At 34.1% G+C, this 23,337-nt stretch overlaps 1 protein-coding gene across 1 annotated transcript in view; it reads left to right on the top strand.

Moving 5' to 3' along the window:
- The first annotated feature begins 18,421 nt into the window (after positions 1–18,421).
- LOC118183297 (carbonic anhydrase 7-like) overlaps positions 18,422–23,337 on the top strand; it is a 58,215-nt gene continuing 53,299 nt past the window's right edge. Inside the window, exon 1 of the mRNA XM_035352783.2 lies at positions 18,422–18,563. Within this exon, the coding sequence (XP_035208674.1) occupies positions 18,506–18,563 (58 nt within the window). The 5' untranslated portion in view covers positions 18,422–18,505. The remainder of the gene's footprint in view (positions 18,564–23,337) is intronic.

Here is a 23,337-nt window from a genome sequence, read left to right as displayed (position 1 = left end):
ATCCAAATTGCATACTATTTATAATGTCACTGTTTTCGAGAAAGTCATTTAGTCTATTGTTAAGAAATTTTTCATAGATTTTTCCCATAGCAGGCAGAAGGCTGATGGGACGGTAACTATTGACATTCTTAGGATTTTTGCCAGGTTTGAGAATAAAGATGACAATAGAATGTTTCCATTGTTGTGGGAAGTAAGAAAGTCTGATGCATCCATTAATGATGTTACAGAGATTAATTATACATTTATTAGGCAGGGCTTTTAGTGCTTCGTTATTTATTTGATCAAAACCTTTCGCTTTCTTCGGCTTAAGTGTCTTGATTATGCTTTTAATTTCCTTCGGGGAAGTGAACTGGATGTGCCTTTGTGGAGTAAAGTTACGTATAAAGTTGATTGCTTCGTTTGCTTCATCTTCAGTGTCCAAATTGGTAGAAGGAAGGGGTTGATAGATTTTTTCTTGCTCTTCGGCCGTGAGGTCGGCAATGTCTTGATCAGAATAGTAATTAATTCCGGAGTGTTCTATTGCATGTTGAGTATAGGTGTTGTTGTTTTTGATAGAGCGTGCAATTTTCCAGACGTTTTCATGATTTGGCTCCAAATTTTCAAGGAGGTGATCCCATTTTTGAGTTCTGTACTCTTGGATATCCGACTTAATTTTGCGATTAAGATAATTAAGATGTCTTTTATCAGTGGGATTTCTTGACTGATGCCAAGTCTTGATAGCTTCATTTCTAAGTTTGATTGTGTTTCTAATCTGAGTAGAAAGAGTTTGAGAATTTGTTTCTTTAACAGAGTAAGAAGCGTTGGAAATAGCGTTTTGTATATTAGTTGTGAATTTATGAATTTCCTTTTCAATTGCATAGCTGTGCGGGTAATGGTTATTGCAGTTGTAATTTTGAAGTAAATTGTTAACCAAGGTCCAATTGGTCTTGATGAGGTGTTTTTTAATGGATGATAAAATCCGTTGAAGTCAAAAGTGACTGGCAGGTGATCAGAGTTTAAATCGTGTGTAACTTCCAAATGTGGTGTTTGATCAATATTTTTGAGTAGTAACACATCCAGGATGTCTCCGGTGCCATCGTGGTGAATTCTAGTAGGGGTAAATGGAGCGACTATTTTAAGGTCTTGATTTAAGAGGTAATTATTAAGAAAATTTCCGTTGGTATTATTAAATCTGGAGTTCCATGCTTGATTTTTAGCATTGAGGTCACCCGCAATTATAGTTGGGAAATTGGCAGCAGTGAGGTTGTTTAAATCAGTATCGTTAGGTCTATTGCCGGGGGGGTTGTAAACAGAAATGAATAGATATGCTTCGTTCAGTCCACTATAGATAATGGCAGCAGTTTTTTCAATATTGCCAGTGTTAGGGATTTCAAATTTAGCAAAACGGAGGTAATTTTTAATTATGATTGCAGTGCCGCCGCCTCTGTTATGATTTCTGTCATCGCGGATAGTCTTATACCCGGGAAAGTTGATTCGATGAGATTTTCTTAGATGGGTTTCATTGAGTAGCATTATGTCTATATTATTAGTAATAAGAAAGTTTTTAATTTCTTCTTTTTGTTTTTGCACTCCATTTGCATTGAAGAATGTAATTTTAAGGAAGCACTTGCTTGTGGCGATTACTTTATGGGCATTTTTGTATGGATCAGAAGTCATAATCTAATGATGAGAAGTATTCGATAGCTGCCATGACAACTTCAATTTTGTTCATTATATTTTTTGCTTGCTGCAATATCTGCCAGTTCACTTCCTTTTATACTCATATGTCCGGGAACTCGGCAGTAAAAGATGTCACACCTTGGCTCTTTAATTTTAGATGTAAACTTAAGATATCACTAATGACGGGCTTCTGAGCATTAGAATTGATGCATTTGAGTTTTATTTCAAATTTTGGGGAAGTTTTGGAGCTATTAACCATAAATTCTTCAAATAAACGTTATGCTTGGGCTTCTAGTATCAGTTTCTGATTTGTTGTTTTGTAAGCAGGTGCTATCTGTAGGTTTGAAATCATATTTATGCTAAACGTAATTTTTTATGTCACGAAGTTACATGTTTGCTTACTGTTGTGTCACGAAGCTACATGCTTGCTGACTGTTAGCGCGTGAGTCCAAATCTTAACTCATCTGTTTCTTGGAATAATGATCGTTATTGCTGAGAGTAAACCAAGGGTTTACCTCTTGCACTTCTGATTGGAGGAGAAATTATATTATCTTGACAATGAGGCGGTTTCTGTCGTAATATCAGAGTTGTTCGATCGCATATCCTCTATTTGTGTTGCGACATTTGCAGCATTCACAAATATTCAGAATGCTCGAAAGTTCGTTAAAATCTTAAGCCACATTAAGCTTAATTCACTATAAGAAATACATTTTCAAAAATTCAGTAAACAGTGAAAATTAAAAAATTAAGTGAAAATAAAATGTTGTTGATAGTTCCTTGATTACAATTCAAAACACGGCGAAAAAACAACTCATAAAACAATACACAAAAGAAGTAATTTTACCTTTGAAGCGAAACAGTCTTACCAATACAAACGTAAACAAATATTGTGAGAAATCAAGCAACATTAGAGAGCGTATTGTTGCGTGCGTACGGGTTCGCAACAAATTGAATGCACAAGTCCGATAAAAGGTTAATAGAAATTATTCTTATTAAAAGAAATATAACAGGACACTGGAATTTTTCTCAGAAATATTTGTACAAGTGTTCACAATATCACGCATTAATAATAAGTATTTATACTTTAAACTACTAAAAACGTAAAATAGAACGCAAAGCACAGCACAGAGAAAGCTAATCTGATCAGCAATAACAACAGCAGCTAACTAAACAACTGAGATGTCTCTCTCCGTCTTTTTGAAGTTTCAGTCGGTCGCGAGAGAGTTCTAGTAATTTTATTGCTTCTCGAGATATCGGGAAACCAACAAGAGGATTGAATTACAGTTACAGCTAACACAGTAGTCAAATACATTTAATCAATTTCAATACAAATAAAAGAGATATCCATTTGCCTCAATGTTAAATGCACGTGCTCTTATATTTTTACTTTTTCGGCGTAGCTTTCTCTTAAACTTTGTCACGCGCTGCATTGCACGGAGAAATAAAACAATTACAATTCTACTAACATAAGGTATCTAAATACGAAATTCGTAGCACTGCCCCCTTTCCAAGGACTGCACGTCCCGGGCAGCACAACCCCCGGACAAAAAACAACTAAAATATCGATGATAATAATAAACATTACATTACAATAACAAACAACATAAACAATATTTGCAATAGGTAACTTAAAACAAATCAAATACAAATCAAATGAGTGCATAAATTTTACAAATTCAGAGACAAAAAGGACCATGGTCTCATACTATTTACATTATATACACTACGTACTATGGCCATAGTAAGGAGCTAGCCTGTCGTAATGAACGACTTTTAGGCTTAGAGTTTGATGACACACGGATCCGAACTACGACGTCGTTCAGCCTCTTTCGGACTGTGTATGGACTATCCGAAGGTGACTGTAGTTTAGGACAAAGTACTTTCCGTCGGAATCGAAATTACACAGCCACACCTTGTCTCCTTCGTTGAATCAATGTCCTGTAGCTCTCGTGTCGTATTAGGTCTTCATCTTCTCTGTCGCCTGGTTGACTAGCTCTCGTGCAAAATTGTGCATCACTTCAAGCCGGGCCTGGAGATCTTGAATGTACTTCTCAGGAGATGAAGGCGCATCCAAACAAGAGATCACAAAGCAGACGAAGGTCACGATCGAAGAGCATCTGAGATGAATAGCCGGTAGTCTCGTGGACAGCGCTGCGGTAATCCAGTAAAAACAGTTGTAACTTCTTGTCCCAGTTCTGGTGGTTTCTGAAAATCACCAGTGAGAGGTTATTAACAATGATTCGATTGAACCTCTCTACCAGGCCATCTGACTGAGGATGTAAAGGTGTCGTTTGGGTTTTGTCAATGTCAAGTAGCTTGCAGAGTTCTTTAATTACAGCCGATGCAAAATTTCTTCTTTGATTGGAATGTAACTGAAGAGGTACTCCGAACCTGGATATCCAGTGCTGTATCATTGTCTCTACTACTGTGACAGCCTCTTGATCAGGAGTACGATATGCTTCAGGCCACTTGGTGAAGTAGTCTATGACAACGAGGATGTATTTGTTGCCATCATCAGTTCATGGCAGAGGTCTCAGAATGTCAAGAGCGATACGTTCGAAAGGCGCTCCTACATTGCAACATTGCCTTGGCTGCGTTTCGTTGGTCCTTTCCGACCTGCACAGGCATCTCAAGATCGGCACCACTTTTACACGTCATTCTTTGCGTTACTTCTGTAGAAGCGCTCTCAAATTCTCTGCAAGGTCATCATTATTCCGAAGTGGCTTCCCGTAGGACTGCTATGTAATTCTTTAAGGACGTCAGGGATCTGACATCTTGGAAGTATCAGCTACCATCGGAAAGTCTTTCCATCATCCGATTCGAATTTTCAGTACAAGATGTTTCGAATTTGGAGTGAGTTCCATAGAGCCCAATATTGTTTTGTCGCAGGACTATAGATCATTATGTCATGCCAAATAGGTTTTCTGTTTGAGGACTTCATTAAATCAATTATGGTTATAATGTCGCCGTCTCACAGCTGGTCTTTCCTGACTTCTTTGTCACGTCATGGGTCTCGATCAGCCGATGTTGACGTTGTAATCTGTCGTGCGACCGGATTAAGCAGCTCGTGTTTATCTTCGATCCTGGTACGATATCGGTAGCTTTCTGAGCAGGGGGTCTTCCAGATAAGGTGTCGGCTTTTCCAGGGGAAGATCCCTTCTTACGATGGATAGTTTCGTCCTCAGAGGCTAAACGTAGTTCATTATTTTTAAAGTCCAAGGAAAAATTGTATTTTCTTCAAAAGTTCAATCCGAGTATGCAAGGATCTTTAATATTCGCTACATATGCCGAATGATAGTAGGCGGCACTTCAAGATACAATGTTTACGTTTAACTTTCCATCAGTGTCGGTTTTATCGCCAGACACAGTCTGAAGAGGGACGCAAGATGGCGTCCAAATGAGTTTATCTTTAAATTATTGAGCTAAATCTTTCCGAATATTTGTAACATTGACTCCTGTGCCGATGGTCATATTGCAAGGAACTCCATCGATATGCTCGTTGATGAATAGTCCATTACTGTTGCCATTACTGTCGTTGATGAATAATCCATTACTGCAGAAATCCTGAGCGCTTTAAAATTGTATTTTTCATTATCCTTCAAACTCCGCTCTGCGACATGGCCACTAATTTGTTTAGCGCGTCGTTGCTGGGAAATGGTCTCACTTTCCATACCCTGAGGTATTCTGCATTTCCTCTGTATGTGGCCTTCACCATCGGAGTTTCAGCAGTTTAGAGATAGTTTCTTGTCACTTCTATTTCCTCTCAAGTCATTGAGTTGTCTGTTTAAATCATGTGTCTTATTTTCCGTGCCCTGGAGTATTCTGCAGTTCCGTCGTATGTGACCTTCAGCACCACGGTGCCAACACTTTAGGGTCCGTTTCTTGTTACTAATATTCTGTCTCAAAGCATTCAGTTGTCTGGTTAAATCGTCTAGACGAGCAAACACGTGATCCATTGGTTCCTGGACTTGAGCAGCGCTGATTATCTGGCGGTCTCTACGAGTTGCTTGCTGGGCTGCCTCGAATTTCATGGCGTATACTAGAGAACTTTTTAAATCTTTGACATCCGCCATTCCTAGAACTTTCTTCGGGATCCCGGATGCCATCGATGCAGAGACAGGGTTTTTCTTGTTTCTGGGGGGCATTCTGGAAAGGCGAAATGAAACAGCCTTTCATTATCCGTGGCAAGTTCCTGGAGAGTTTCCAATTGCTTCTGTTGACGGGATTTTAATAGAAGCCTGCTGTGGTCTTTTAAAACCATCAGAATTGCTCCTTGTCGTTGCTACGAATTTCTTTAACGTATCAACTTCTTTGGCGACTGCAGAAACTCTGTCATCATTTTGTTGTTCCACGACAGAAACTGTCTCTTCTATTTGTTCTTTGACAGAAGAAACTTTTACTCCAGTTTGTCCAACTTTATTTTCAGTCAGGTCTATTATGTTTCCCATAGCCTCAAATTTGTTTTCTATTATGCGGTTAATTTCCCTTTTCACTTCTTCTTGATCTGTTTTAATCTTTTCTTCACCAACTTCAATCTTTCTTGCATAGCTTTCATCTTCGCTTTAGTGGTTACTTGGCTAGCTTTCACTCTTCTTTGAACGCAACGTTCATCTATTCTTTAACTGATCTTGACTCGCTTTCATCTATTCTTTAAAGGGTGTTTGGACTGCTTCTACCTTTTCTTGGAATGCACAATAGGCAATCACGAGCTGTGTTCAATTGCGCTTGTCACTGGCATTCAATCACACTTCTGACACTAAAAGGTTTTGCATGCGTACGAGTTCGCAACAGATTGAATGCACAAGTCCGATAAGAGGTTTATAAAATTTATTCTTATCAAAAGAAATATAAGAGAACGCTGGAAATTTCTCAGAAATACATGTACAAGTGTTCACAGTATCACGCAATAATAATCGGTAGTTATACTTTAAACTACTAAAAGCGTTAAATAGGACGCAAAGCACACCACAGAGAAAGCTAATTCAAACAAGAAATAACAGCAGCTAACTAAACGATTGAGCTGAGATGTCTCTCTTCGGCTTTTTAAACTTTTCAATGGGTCGCAAAAGCGTTCCAGTAATTTCTTTGCTTCTCGAGATACCTGAAAACCAACAAGAGGACAGAATTACGGTTACAGCTAACAAAATAGTCAATTACTTTTATTCAATTTCAATGCAAATAAAAGAGATATCCATTTATTTCAATGCTAAATGCACGTGCTGTTATATTTTTACTTTTTCGGCGTAGATTTCTCTTAGAATTTATCACGCGCTGCATTGCACGAGGAAATAAAACAATTAACACTTTTAATTATAATTCTACTAACATTAGGTATCTAAGTACAAAATTCATAACAGTATCTACAAAAGAGTTTGAACAAAGCCGTTAAGCTCAAAATCACATAAAAGAATCGATCAGAACTTTAAGTTTTTTAAAGTACTAGCTGCTTGCTTGACCAGCCGCTAATATAAAAGTATGCATAATGATTTAAATAAATCAAGCTGGTGCAGTTCCACAGTTTCAATTAATAATTAATAAAAATAGAGATGAAGAACTCAATTTATTGCTTTTATATCGCTTGGTTTGTTAATAGCATATTAAATTTGAAAGAAAAATAAAATATCTTACGCTTTGTCAAATGACAACATACTAGGGCATAGAAGATAAAAATATTTATTTCTGGGAGGGGGTGTTTCTTTTTCGAGTGGACGACAATGTGTGTTCACAATTTAGTGATTCTAAATGCCTCCATTTTTCCACAATGCGAGGAAATCAAATTTCGAACTGATTTGGATAAATACAACTGGAGTATAGTATTGTTGCGTGCGTACGGGTTCGTTATGAAATGAATGCACAAGTCCGATGAAAAATGAACCAAAAATTTATTATTATCACAACAAAAATACTTAAATTTTCTCAAATAATCGTGCAGTATCACAATATGTCACAGTAGTTATCTTCTAACTACTCAAACGTTCAAAAGAACTTAATTCAAAGCAGCTAAAGAAAGCTAATCCGCTAATTCGCTACAATCAACAAGAGCAGTTTTCTAAACAACAACAAACTAAGCAACTAACTATGAACTGAGAGGTTTTCCTCCTTTTATAAGATTTTTAAATCGCGTGCGAGAATTTTCTAGTACTTTCTAGAAATCAAAAAGAGATATTTATTAAATGTTTAATGCACGCGCTCTTGTATTTTCAATTTTCCGGCTTAGCTTTCTTTTAATATTCATCACGCGCTGCACTGCGCGGGAAATAAAACCATTTAATTTATAATTGAACTACCACTAGCTTTTTAAATACCAAATTCCTAACACTATGACATCAATCTGCTATCACAAATGTTATCCCATCATTTGCTATCACTACTGTTATCCTACTGCTGATGACCTTATTTTATTTCCCTTTATGTACTTTCCATGAATAGTTTTGTTTCACGCAGACAATTAGTGACAGTAATTTTTATAAATAATTAAAAGAATCTGTGCTGAATATGGGAGAGTGACTTTATTTCAATTTACAAAGTTATTACTGCACTACCAGTTAAATGTTTTTAATTTTATTTCCCTTTATGTACTTTCCATGAATAGTTTTGTTTCACGCAGGCAATTAGTGACAGTAATTTATATAAATAATTAAAAAAATCTGTGCTGAATATGGGAGAGTGACTTTATTTCAATTTACAAAGTTATTACTGCAATACCAGTTAAAATTTTTTTTTAAAAAAAGATATATAATTTTATGAAAAACTTTCAACACTATGGGTGGAAGATTCTGCAAAAACAAAATATTTACAGCGCTTGACAGCTGCTAAAGAAAGACATTTTACGGAATAGCCAATAACGGATATTATTTCAGGAAACAAAATATAGCAAATCTACAGTAGGAAAACTGCTGCATCTTAAACCAATTGAAATGGTGCGGATATCAGACAGAAGAACACAAAACCAAAAGAAAAGGAAAAGCCGAAAGTAAGCAAATGAAAATGTTATCCTGATGTAGTAATTGCAGAATATTTCACTTGGATGTCAACAGATTATAGGTGGGCAGTATGAGCACTTCGAGCTCCAAAGAGCGTTCTGCACTGGTTTTGCGTTCTTACCACAAGGTTGTTCAGGTACACTATTCAGCTATTTTCCGATTCGTCTTAATGAAGTTCCTACATATTTTGAGGCGGTTGTTTTGCGAAATGCGTTAAGTAAGAGCGTCCTAGACATATCCAATCGGATTGATGCCAGGAGAACATGTAAGGCCATACCGCACGAGTAATAACGTCCCTGCTCAATACTTCACTCATCAAGCATGATCCTTTTTCGCACATTATTTCAACCTAAGGGAACAATTTCTTGTATGTACCTTTCTGTGATTACATGTTCTCTGTTCATGCCATATTACTTAATGTAATCATAATGTAATCACTTTTCGCAATGAAACAGAATTTATTTGAGAATACCATACTGAACGTTTCCGAAGGTTTCATAAATAATGCTTCTTGCAACACTGTAATTTCGTTTGATGATGACATAATGATAGAAAAGTAGATCTGACTGACTTTTCTGCACATAACACGATAAGTTAAGTAGGTTACTTGAATATGACAAAGCACACAAAGTGTATCTGCCTAAGCAAAGGGATGCTTTTGCAGAAAACTATTTAAAAATTTATATATGTATAATTTTTGGAAATTGACTCTAATTCAAAATTGACTCGTTCACATTAAACATGAGAGAAAACCACGAAAAACAACACTATAGTCAACCCGTTCGCCTGGATTCAAACCTAGGTCGAGTAACATTATGCAGCGATCTGTAAACACTCGGCCACTGGTAAACCCATAACATAAGCAAATTCAATCGATGGGGAATAATTCGGATGGAAGTGTGAGTGCCTGTTGCTATCCTAAAGGTGTGCAACAAATTGTGAAAATGCAGTCGTTCAAATTATCTTCATTAAAAATTAAGTTTACTGTTCATGCTTCGCTAATGTGCTCTTACGGCAGTTACCTTGATGCATACGTAAAAAAATTTCTCTAAATTTGTCTACTTTTATTAAGTGCTATGTGGCACTCTTTCAGACCCACAGCTGTACTAATACGGTTTTCCCATCTCAAAGCATACAGTTGACTCGTTCACTATCATACTTATTCAGATTATGTCCTGGAGGGATTTTGCAGTTAATATTCGCTGTAAATGGTACCATCATCACTGAAATTTCAGTTACGAGTGGTGAAATCAGATTTTATTTTTCAAAGAGCCTACTCACTCACACTGATGAGAATGTTTTCATAACATTTCTTGTTTGATTTGAGAAATTATGTATTTGGAAGTGCACGCCTGATATCAACAAAACAATAAAGCCGGACATTTTCGAATAGCCTCTAGAAGAAAATATTTTTGAATATTTATAATAATTATGTTACAGTCGCATACACAAGCACGCCCAAGTATATAATATACGGATTTATAATTTTTTATTATTTTTTTACTACAAAGAGTTAGATGCATTATTAAAAATTTTAAAATTATTCAGACGTGCGCTAATTGTCATGAAATCGCTTAATTTATTAAGAATTACCATTACGATTTGAAAGTTGAACTATCTTATGAAACGTCGAACAAATAACACTTTAAAAAACTGGTCATTTGCCTAGCCGAGTAAAAAGATGAAATAAAAAATCTTAATAGCTCACGCAAATGAAGTACTTCCAAGGTCATGAGAGGCACAATTGCCTTTTTCGATTAAACGTGAAAGCTGGGAAAAATTGGAGCTATTCCGCTGTAGATGTTGATGTCTAAATTAAAACATTTAAATATATAAATTAGTTGTATTACAGTAATTAATAATCAGCAGTGCCATTAAAAATTTAAATAGAAAAGCAAATTATTAAAGATATATGTATATTTTCAATAAATCGTTACTTTTATTTATTAAGAAATATAATTTTTTTTTTTTTTTTGGAATGGCAACGTATGCCAAAACTCGGGATTTGTCCGGCAGCGTGGATGGAAAATTAAACATCTTATGCTGAATGGAATTGCAACGCATTTCGCTTCACTTACGACTTATAAATGCCGTAGTTCGTAACACTGTAAAGTGAAGCAAAAATTAGAAAGAATTAAACTCTTGCTTCAAAACTTGAAATTAATCAACAATATCAATTTTACTTAATTATGAAGGAGAACAAGTGGTCCGAATAATTGCAAATTCCGAAATTTATAGTGCGGATAATTGGAAATCCAATATCTAGAATCCGGATAATTGAAAAACTCGATGTCTAGAATCCAAATAATTGAAAAACTCGATATTTATTTAACCCAGATAAATGAAGATCATGATATTTCTATTTCGGATACTTGTAATGCCTGACATCAAGGGTACACATATTCAGAAATCTAGAGCTCTAGATATTTGGAAATCGGATGTTAATAACCCAAATAATTGGAATTCCTCATATCTTAAAGTTCAAATAATTTGAAATCCCGATATCTAGAATCAGAATAATTGGAAATCTCACTATCTAGAATCGGGATAACTGGAAATCTCGACATGTAGAATTCGGGTACTTAGAATTTCAATGTACGTCTTTAAATGGAGGGGAGAAAAAGGCATTCGAAATTAAAATCGCAGATATAAATCATCTTATATACCATAGCATTACCTTGTCACGTGACTTGTTACTACAATCTCGACAATACTTCGAAAAGTCTGCGAAGAGACCTTGAGCTTTAAAACAACAAAAGTACTGACGGACATTACTTCACGAGATCTTCCTACTGATGACCGCTCTCTTTTATCGTCATCTGTCGAATTTTCCACACAGAAATGCTGAAAATAATTGCAATAATCTCTGTATTATCTTCGGTATACTCTCAAATATAAATATTTATCTTGTGGCGATCTTAAAGTGACGTAAGAGAGCGTGGATTACGGGCTTGGGCAACGAATTCGGGTCGCAGGGCTCACAGATCAAGTGGTTCCTCAAAAGTCCATCGGTGAAACAAATGGCGATAAGAATAAGAAACGGGGGACTTATTATTGATTCCCTCCTCCTTCTCATTCAAGATTAGTAGCTACAATCTGTAGCTGACATAAACTTAAGCTGTTTGCAATATGGCGCGCTCAAATTGAAATTTAAAAAGAAAGAAAGGAAAAGAACTGATTTGGAAATTGAAATTGATATTTCGTTTTACTGAACAATATTTATTCTCACATGCATATGTTATGGAAACTTAAGAAGAATGAAAAAAAGATAGATCCAAGACTTACGAAATGTGTATCGGCAACGGCTTATAACTGGTTAGCTTAAAAGTTTCTAATTATTAACACTAAAATCGCATGGCTACTAAATACTATAGCATGAGGTTTGACAGCATTTTCTATTTCGAAAGGAAAAGATTTTCTTTGCGTAGTGAGAAAAAGAAAAACGCCTCTTTTAAGATTTAAAAATTATAATTTGATTTTTCAATTCTAGACTAATTCTTGAAAGCAGGCAAAATATTTTAGGAAATTTAGATCAACTGTTGTAGGATTTTATATTAGTTAATCAGTTATTACAATTTGAATCTTTACTATAAATTCTGCTTTCCGTAGTTCTTACTAGAGTTCAAATTAGTTGATCAATACTTAAGACTATGATTTGAATATTTTAGAGTTAGAAATTCTGGCAGCGACACACTGCAGTTACGTACAATCACCAGCTCTGCCCACCTTTATTCCGGCTTTATCCATTTTGCTAGCCAACGTTTAAATACGTGACATTAATTACTTGAGCCAGCTTAAGTAGGCTATTCTGCTCGCATTCTCAAACTACATTTATTCAGTTTCAATTTCATCTTATAAGCATTGCGCTCTGTTAATTTCAAGATTGAAATGAAAGTGTTATTTTAACCTTCTTAAGACGTTGTCAGCCTAATTCAGACTAAAGCGATAATTCGCTTGTCAGTCTGTCTAGGAGGTCTGAAAGACAGAGTATACTTTCAGACAGAGCAGAAACCTACATCTGACATCCAACTTTTCCATGCACTATTGTTGGCGACAACGCAACTTTTTGTCTGACCCTCACAACATTCCAAAATTCTACAGAAGAAACAAGCCTAATGAAAGAATTAGAATTTATTGTGGACCTCACTCACGTATCAATAAAATCATCCACTACTTTACATAGCAAAAGTTTGGTTTTGTCTTTTTATCAAAGATTTGTTTTTCCTCAGTATATTATTCGGAGCAGTTTGCAGTTTTTTCTGCTTGTTTTGCAAGCTCAGACTGGATAGCATGGGGCACGAAATCGATTTATAAATAAATAACTTATAATCAGTAGATATAATGTTATTTCGAAAGGTTAAGGGGTAGAGGAAATTGGCTATTTGCCCAGGAAGGCTAGAAATGAATTATTGAAGGCTAGGAAGAATGGTGTTTTCTTCAACTTTTGATTTTGTTCGAACTTACTCCTAAGACACTGTAAATGCATTTTTGAGTGCAGAAGAGTGCAGAATTTAAAGAACGTGCATTTAGAAACGTTGTAATTTATTTTTGATATAATGAAAATATATTGTTAAATTCTGGATTAGAAATTCATTTTATCTAGGGTTATATTTCTTAACAATTTTTTGTTATTTTATACAAATTATTTTCCTCCCTCATTATAAAAGATATGGAGACTCCCTATAATAGATCAATAATTTTCTATTTCTACTTCTGTATACTATCGACTGCATTAAATCTACTAATTATTAACTTTTTAGTAACATATGAAATGAAATGTTTCTTTATGTATATAAAATACCAGGCCTTTTTTACACATTCTTTTTTAAAATGTTATTGAATGTATTGTTTTAAACATTTGTGTATTTATCTATTTTATACCATTTTACGTTTAAAACGAGAAGCGCGAAATAAGGGCCGGAGCTTTTAAAAAAATGAAATACTTTTTAATTGACTTTCAGTTTCATTTAACAGTAAACTTTTGTTTCTTAAAATCGTAAAAGGTATTATCGTTATTTAAAAAGAGAAGAGAAATACAGCAAACTTCTCATTAATTGTGCGACGGATTAAACAGGTTGCGGTTTAACCAGGCCCTGCCTAACAGAAAAATTAAGTTTGTTTATTGCGGATTGAAGGAAAATTTACTATCATAGTGTTACGTTATTTTCTTCCTCTTGTTGTTCGTACGTACGGGTTCGTGCGGATTTCGAGTGAATAATGACAACAGCACTCGATGAAGTATCGAAACGCACTTCATTGGGCAGTCTTATTCAAGACAGCTCCAATAACATGTTTACAGTCACCAACTACTATACGCACGCTGTAACGATCAGCAACACAGCCTTCAGGCAATCAGGCTATAACGGTGAAAACAGCTTCACTGCAAAGCACCATGTGGTAAAGTTTATTTCGTTGGTTGTGGTGGCAAAAGCATATGTCACATGTTATGATAAACAGGAATATAGTAGCAACTTAACCCAGGACAAGATCCAGGTCTATAGCCCGCCGTGACGAGAAAGTGACAAACACGTGAACACAGATTTAATTCTTGCTTTATTGAATGCTAACAATGCTGAAGAGATATTCTTTTTTGAATCCGTTGTGTCACATGGCGATATGAGGCCTCCTCACTCAGAAAAAAGATAGATCAATTCTTCCACAGAGCCCTTCGAAGACTTGGTATATTTCAGCTGAATCACATGCAGGTACTCTTCATCGGGATGCCGGGCGAAAATGCCAAGCCCGGGAAAAAAAAAAGATTAGCTTAAATTTTGCAGCTACAGCATCAATGAGAAAGAAACTCGCTTCCTTCATACACACTGGGAGGCCAAGAAAGCTTGCAAGATAAATTCTCAAAAGTTTGCATTTTACCCCACTCTTACCGTCTTTCTCTATGCAGCATCTCCATCTCGCCCCTTCACAATCTCTTCCTTCTCCTCACTCCTGTTAGACAAAAATTACCGCCTTTTATAAAGTTCCACAGTTAAGTTTTGCCGCCAATGAAAAAAATCCAGCGTCAGAAGGCAACCAATCGCAAAATACCTTCAGCTACCCAGGCAAACAGAAGTGAAGACTTACAACAGTTGTCTGATGAAATCTGTTCCTTCCCTTACAACACAAGTTGGCGAAAAAAGGAATCTGTCACCAATGGAATCTGATGCAAATATCTAAATATTGCCATAACGTAGTAAATAACTAATTCAGTGTGACCTCGTCACACAGCAGAGTACTGCTCCCGACTCTGCTCGGTCGTTCTCGGAACTTCACGTACTCTCGAGACTCTCCCCGCTCCAACTGGCGATGCACTCGACGATACACTAGAGTACAGCTCCCGATGCCTCGGTGCAGTCGTTCCCGGAGCTGAAAACACTCTCTCGACGATGCACTAACCGCGATACACTAAGAGATTCTTTCGGTGCATTCGACGACCATCTCAGCACTCACTGATTGTCTATCAGCTCGATAGACTTTCACTAACTAACTAAATTCTCCACAGATCACAGATCATCATTAGTGTAAGAGGCATGCGGTCTGTTGAGGCCTTTACCAGTCTATATTTCTTAAGTTCTTAATGACATAAAGATGAGGAAAAAAATCCGAACAAGTGGAAAGTCTTAAAGCACTGGGTGCGGGTCTCATAAGAGAAAGAAGTACGACGCCATCTGCTGACTTTAGAAGCTTCAATAATGGCATATCGTTGGAGTGACGTTCATGTGGCGCCATCTGATGCCATGGGATAAAGCAATTGCATAACTTTGAAGAAGTAGATTTTCCTTGAGGTGTAATTTTGGCGTAAATATAGTGAAGAGCATAAAAATAAGTTGCAAAAAAGAGGAAAAATTTTGTACAGGTATATGTGCGTAAACAATTATATCGGGACTCGAACCCATCATGGAAAAGCTTCCAATTGTTTGTCTTATCCTACTACGCCATAGAGCTGTCGCATACAGAATATAATACAATATATACAAATACAGTCCACAAAACCTGCTATATCAGGTACAAAAATCTTCTTTGCAAGGTGCGAAATAAAAACTTGGTTACATATGAATAAAAAATAAAACTTGTTTAAATGAAGTAAATGAAAAATATTAGATGATATAAACAAGCCCTACCATTTAGAATTATGATGGATAGTGGGAGGTCTTTTATGCTGTTGCTCTATGACGTAGTCATAATTGCCTAATTTCTTAATGATTTCCTTGTTGTGTTGATCACATTTGAGAAAGAATTTATGAGATAACTTTAGAATTTCTGAGTCTGTACGTTTAATCCTAAGGTCATTATGCAGAGTGGAGTTTCTTACGAACCAGGGAGCATGGAGCATTGGCTCAGCTTCGCTGCCAGCCTTCGTCTTTCTTTTAAATGTACCGGAAAAATGGCTGAAGGGAACACCAAACGTTAAATTTAAAAACTGCTTAGAATTTTACTCTGCAGAACAACTTCATAGACAAAATTATAATTAAATAAGCAATATCCCTTAATACAAATATTAATTATCCTAATAAATAAATTAACCAACTTCCCTTTGCAAAATCTTAAGAACTCAAATCGTATAAAGGATGTTAAGAACTTTGTTTCCTAAAAAAACACTCAAAACTTTTCAATTTCTTAAAAACAGTGAACTGAGCGATAAATAACAGAAAAGAATACAGAAAACAAATAATTCTGAAAAGCAAAGTATAATTAATGATATTTTATCTTATATTTTCAAGACAAAAAAAATTACAATGAAATAAGCTCTATCCCTTAATACAAATATTAATTATACTAATAAAAAATTAACCAACTTTCCGTTGATGAAAAAAAATCATGCAAAACTTTTCATTATCTTACAAATAGTGAAATAAGCAAAAAGTAACATGAAAGAAATTTTTTAAAAAAATTCCGCTCAGAATTTTACTCTGCGGAACAACTTTATCAAAAAAGTCAATAAAAATGTATTATATATATATATAAAAAGAGCAATGAAATATGCCAATCTCTTAAAAACAGTGATATAAGAAATACGATGAAAAATTGTTGCCAAACCCATATTTCTAAAAAAATGAAACTATTCAAAATGATGTGATTTCATCAAAAATCTATCAACAATGAGAAAGGAAAATTTTTGCCAAAATCACATTTTTAAAGATGTGAGATGTGAGAAGTGTACTGGGAAGCTTCATTTAAAAATACAAAATATTACCATTTTCCTTTTTTTTTTTTTTTTTTTTCTTTCTTTCTTTTTTTGTAAAAGCAGTCGCAAGGATAAAAGTTTAACGTGTCCAAAAATCAAAGAAAAATAAAGTGTACATTTTTAAAAATAAACTTTTTCAGAAAAAATCCCGTTGAAAAGGTGTTAAGCTCACTTTGTTAAATAAATTCATATTTAATCGATTTATTGAAACACGAAATTTATTTTAAGTTCGTAAAATAGCTAAGTGCCTACGTAAAATAGCTAAGTGCCATGACGATGTGAAAATGGAGTGCGTAGAGTAAAATCTCGCTTTTCTATAGCCCATTATGACTAAAAATGACGCAATTTCCTCCCAAAACATAAAATAAAAAAATTCCAATTCGAATTTCGAAAAAATCCCTTCGAGGTGCACTGGCTCTTGTCTAGATGCACATATGTACCAAATTTCGTAGCCGTGCGTCTATTAGCTTACGCGTAGCGCGAACGAAAGACACACACACACAGACAGACTCTTTCTTTTATTATATGTAGAGATTCTTTGAATTTTCAATCTGTACGTAGGAGCGGTAGCCGCCCAGGCTGGAGAAGCATAGAGTAGTATAAATCTTATGGCTTGTAAATATAAAATTCTTTTAGTAGCGATGCTAAGAGTTGAGTGTCTTCCTATTAATGCATAAGCACTTCCAATAGCTTGGTTTGATATGTACCAGCAGGGTTTATATAACTTTTGGCTTGTGTTCGAGAACATCCTGGGCTAAACCGGTAATAAATTTGTTCCAGAAGGTTTTCCATCCGTCCGTGACATATCGCCAATTTCATCGTCAAATGTCGCCAAATGGGCAATTTCTTGCCAAATGTCGCAACCTTGCCTTCTTTTGCCATTTTCTGGCAACCCTAAACTTGCTTTGCGGAAAAGCTATCTTACAGCGCCTGGACATTTCGTTAACAATAGGTCATTCGTTGGCATTATTTGAGTTATCTTGTAAATGTTATTCTTTACAGTCATTTAAATTGAATTTCTTCATTTCTATTCTTCCATTATTTTCGCTATTTACTTTCCTTTTTTTTTTTTTTTTTTTTTTTTTTTTTTGGTTACAAATTTAAATTACGTAATCAAATGATCATATGTTCCAGATTAAACTGCCTATGAATGCAGATAAAGAGTTAACAGTATTTTTCTGTTATTTATAACATACATTATTCCTCTTTCTTGAGTCTATTTTAATTTCCCTGGGATAATCGTAATTTTGAGTTGATCATGGAATCGTCATTGGTATTGTTCAGGTTAATTGAGAGTTAATTACGTGTACATATTTTATTTTAATGCATGACATTTTCTAATTTTTAAGAACATTCAAAATAATTTTTTAGAAGAAGAATAGAGTATTACACTCTTAAAATGACAAACATAAAAGCACGTAAATGAGTTAAGAAACACAATATTTATTTGCTTACAAAAGAAAGATATGAAAATTAAATAACGGGAAATTCAGGCATCTGGAATCCTAAAACAGGAATTTTAGGGTCTGTCAAAAGATGAGTAAAGAAAAAAATAAAATTGAAATGATAAAGGTTATGATAAGAGATAACACTTCCAGGAATTTTGAGTGGAGGAGAAATTGAGTAAAAAGCAAAAGGAACGAGAGAGGCAGAAGCAATTCAAGAGTCACAGAGAGGGACGACAATGCTGCGTGTTATGGCGCTATTTAGTTTTCTTCTCTTGTTACCATTGGCCAGTCATGGTGAGTACTCAGTATGCTTAGCTCACTCACGGTTCCTCCTTAACGCAGACGAAAAAATAGCTTCACTATAATAGATCAATTATAAAATTATAACTATTATAGTTATAACTTACTAACTACATAGTTATAATCTCACTGATTGATCTATTATAGTGAAGTTATAACTTCACTATAAGTCATTTATCTATTATAGCGAAGTTATAACTATTCACTATAATAGATCAATCAGTGGGAAGCATGCTGTATAAAATTATCAATCTTATTTCTCTTTTTTTTTTTTTTTTTAATTTTGAGTATCGTTTCTTAAATGCTTATTATGTATGCAGTCTGTTTTTAGTTTCCAAGTTTGCTAAAATATTACAAAATAAAATATGGCAACATAAATAATTTAATAAATTAAATCATCAACATTGTTGCTATTCTGTGTTGTAAGCAAACTGCATGTCGTTATGCAATAAAGAAGCTCGTTTAAACATAAATTAAAGTGACATTCAGCCTTCTCTTTTCAGCCTAGAAAACGGACTGATGTCTGTATTATAGGTGGGAAAACACATGCATTTTGAGATAACAATAAAAACGCTTCTCTTCTTCAAAAAAAAAAAAAAACAGAAAAAACTTCTGCAAATTTAAATATATCAGCTACATAAAAACTCGATTCTGCAAGAATCTTTACCTCTTTTATAAAAACTAGGAGATTCTAAACGTGCGGAGTTCATCACATTATGAATAAACCCAGAACTATGAAATTTAGAATACATAAATGTCTGACAAAATGTACCTCTCTGAGGGACTTTCTTCAAAATTCGATTTACCCTTTTATTTTATTTATTTGATGCTGAAACTACTTTTAGTCAATTTTCCGCACGTATTTCCATTTAATGAGCAAGTCTCTTAGAATTTTATTGTTTGCATCACCCATAGAGTGGATACCCATAGAGCGGATCTTTTAATAAAGTTTATGCTGAAATTTTAATTTAATGCAATGATTTTTTAAAAATCGCTAGATTTTATTTTACTATTTCAATATTTTAAATTTTAAAGTTTAATATTCAAAAATATATTTGTTATAAAGTTTTGAAATTTTTACACGCTATAAAAGGACTTACGCTCTTTTTTCAAAAAAAAAAAAATGTGATAAAAAAAGTCTGATATCACCACATAACTTCTTCTTTGTATAATAAAATTAAACAAATTTTTTGCTGCATTTCATTTAAACTTGTTTTCTTGAATTATTCTAAATAAACCGATTCCTAAGGGCGAGCTGAAAGTGACATCAAAATTTGCAAATTTTGAAATTAAATAGTACGGTCAATTTTTATCATACAGGAATCAAATTTCATGTTTTATTTTTCCATAAAGCGTATAAAATGTTCCCAAATATAAGTGTAGGAACCGGGAGACCACATTAAAAATTAGATTTCGTTATATGCTCAAAATTAGTTTTGTTTTAAATTTGACATTCCAAAACATGAGTATTTTCATCATTTAAAACATTTCTGTAATTTTGCTGACTTCATTTAAATATGTTCCTTTGAATTATTCTAACTCAATTAACCAGTCCCTCAAGGCAAGTTGAAAATAACGTCAAAAGTTGCGAATTTTTCAAATAAAATATCCCGTCAATTTCGTCATTTCTGTAATGGGAAGTATATGATTACGGCCAACGATTGCGAAAATAAAGGACTTTGCATGTAAGGGGGTTTATATATATACGTTTGGTGCTGCCGACTGCAATTAAAAAGTGAGATGGATAACTAGATGTTATAACAGTAACATACACAAAATTTAAACGCTTTACAACTAATAGTTATGCGAGATACATGCATACGTACGTATTTGAGTACGTCCCAAAAAGACGTCCCAAAAAGTCCTTTTAAATCCATTTTACAATCCGTTTTAGAGAAAAGAGTCCTTTATTCTGTCCGTACGTACAGACGTCATGTAAAATAACCCGTCGAATGGGTTCGGGAACGGTCAAAATAGATACTTATGTTGAAATATGATACCCGAAATTTTTCACGTCATACTTTCTTTTTACTTCGTAGTTTCTTTTTACTTTCGATTTTCTAGAATTCTTTTAAAAAATCACGGTCAGGCTTTGATCTCGTACTCAGTCCAAAAGCTGAAAAAAGTGATGAAATATATAGCGGTTAATTAAGCGGTTTTCTAAAATTGCTTTTATAAAACTAGCCGCTAGCTACAAAAGCACGTTCTTGTTTGAGAGAAAAATCGAATTATGATTTCCTCACAATAATTCTCACATATTTATACTGAAATAAGTATTTCTCAAATTTACTGCAGTTTGAAACATCACAAAGCGATGTTAAATACACCTATGACTGAGAAGCGCAAAAAATGCAGATTTATGAATTTAGCTTGCTACCGAAGGCATAAATTAAAAATCTTACGTCTAATCAAATAGCAAAGTACTGCTTATTTGGATAAATAAAGAATTTTAGGATATTAATGTTTCGCGCAGTCGTAATATTTGCCAAGTAGCGGGGATAGAAACTACGTCGTAGCCTTATGTGACGTAGCAATTCAAAAAATTATTCCAGAAAGGATGTTTCCTACTTAAAAAGTTATCTACTTATTACGTGCACTGAGCTGTCTACTTCAAAATAAACGAAATAACGTGAAAAGCAAAATAATGTAAAAAATTATAAATGGATTGTTTGCGATTGAACATTTATTTATTATTCATTACTAACTGAACAGATGGAAAACGAAAACATTAACATAAACAGTCAGAAATTGGATTAATAATTCAAAAAACGATTTATAACCGTCAAATCAAACCTGCCTAAATAATTACACTATGATGAGAAAGACTAAACTTAAAAACTGTGATGTACTTAATTACTCTTTTGTATCAGAATTAATTTTTTATTTCTGATACAAAAGTTGTTTATTGTTATCATAAAAACTAGAAATGTAACTCCTTGATTTGGTAATTACCTAAAGCATTCAAGTTTAAGAGCGGAATTAGACATTTTGGCTGTCACCTTTAATGTTGAGACCAGTAGCACTACTTGACGATCTCGCTGGCATTAGGCATTCCAGTAGGAAAATCGGTGAACACTGTTTGAACCGGTTTCAAACTCCGGCAAAAAGGCCGATTGCATGGTGATTTTATCGTGAGTTTCCTCATATTTAACGTGAATACAAGCAAAGTTCCCTTAAAACGTTCTCCGCAAAGGCATCCCTCTTCCTCAAGTAGATAGTTACATTCATTACATTCATTGCTGTAATCTGAATAATCCAATCTTGTTGAATTAGGAAATGGTAGTCTTTAAAAAAATATTGAAGAATTAATATCGATTTTATATTCTTAGAAACTCTGGGCCCTTTTAGAAGCCGTAGTCTTAATGATGAGATGAGAAGGATGAGTTTAATTGTTTTCGTACTAATGATTATAGTTTATAAATTCTGCGTACTTTGTTGTTGTTTTGTTTTTGTTATATCGATCTAGTTGTTAAATTAAAAAAATTCTTAAATATATATCGATAGATAAATAGGTATATTTTAGATAAACACCTCTTTTTTTTTTTTTTTTTTTTTTTTTTTTTTTTTTGAATGAGACGTCCTCAAATATTTTCAATAGTCAATCCCTTTGAGAATTTCTCAACAATTCTACTTCAATATTGATACTCTCTACTTCCCTATTGCATAATTATGATAGGATCATAAGAAAAAATGGCTAATACCGCTTCTATATTGTTTATTTTATAGTATTTATTACTTTTCAAACTGAGGTTATCTACTATATTTATCTATAATAATAAAAGCAAGTGTAATGTGTCTGTCTGTCTGTCTGACCGAGCTCTCCAGCCAAATCTATCGCACGCAGGGACCTGGAATTTTTTATACGGAAGCACAAAGGGGCTGGCCACCAGACCTCGAAGCCCGATTTTCGATTTTTGAATTAGAAAAATTTTAAAAAAATTATTTATAATTAATTAATCACGGTTTTTTTGACTCACTGATATTATTATTTGTTTTCAAATAACGTTCGATTGTAACAATTGATTTCTTTATTCTAGCGTTAGTTTGCTGTTTTGACGACACATTAAATCAATTAATTACAATTCATTTCTTTTTTGTAGCTTATTATTTATAATTAATTAATCACGGTTTTTTTGACTCACTGATATTATTATTTGTTTTCAAATAACGTTCGATTGTAACAATTGATTTCTTTATTCTAGCGTTAGTTTGCTGTTTTGACGATACATTAAATCGATTAATTACAATTCATTTCTTTTTTGTAGCTTATTATTTATAATTAATTAATCACGGTTTTTTTGACTCACTGATATTATTATTTGTTTTCAAATAACGTTCGATTGTAACAATTGATTTCTTTATTCTAGCGTTAGTTTGCTGTTTTGACGATACATTAAATCGATTAATTACAATTCATTTCTTTTTTGTAGCTTGTGGGGGGGGGAAGAGAGAGAGACAGTCTACATGTCCTACACTACTATTCCTGCGCTATTCACTTATCTGCATTTTCTAAATGCACGGGCAACGCCGGGCGGGTACAGCTAGTACCTAATAAAAACATTCCGACTTCAGTAATAAATTTGGCCAGAACTTCATTACATGGAAATAATTAATCAATAATTCCTATAGCTCAAAATTTCGAAAGAAATAGAGAAATTTACCACTAAAGTAAATCTGTAATTCTTCTTCAAAATTTGTGCATCATTTACATGTAAAAAACCTTGAAAAATGATGAACACATTATTAGTTATTATAGCTTTTAAAAAGC

The sequence above is a fragment of the Stegodyphus dumicola genome, chromosome 4, assembly GCF_044657685.1.
Source record: "Stegodyphus dumicola isolate Sdum_Otavi_A_Nest chromosome 4, ASM4465768v1".
NCBI classification, from domain to species: domain Eukaryota; kingdom Metazoa; phylum Arthropoda; class Arachnida; order Araneae; family Eresidae; genus Stegodyphus; species Stegodyphus dumicola.
Note: the sequence above shows the minus strand (reverse complement) of the source record. Positions and strands in the feature narration are given on the sequence as shown.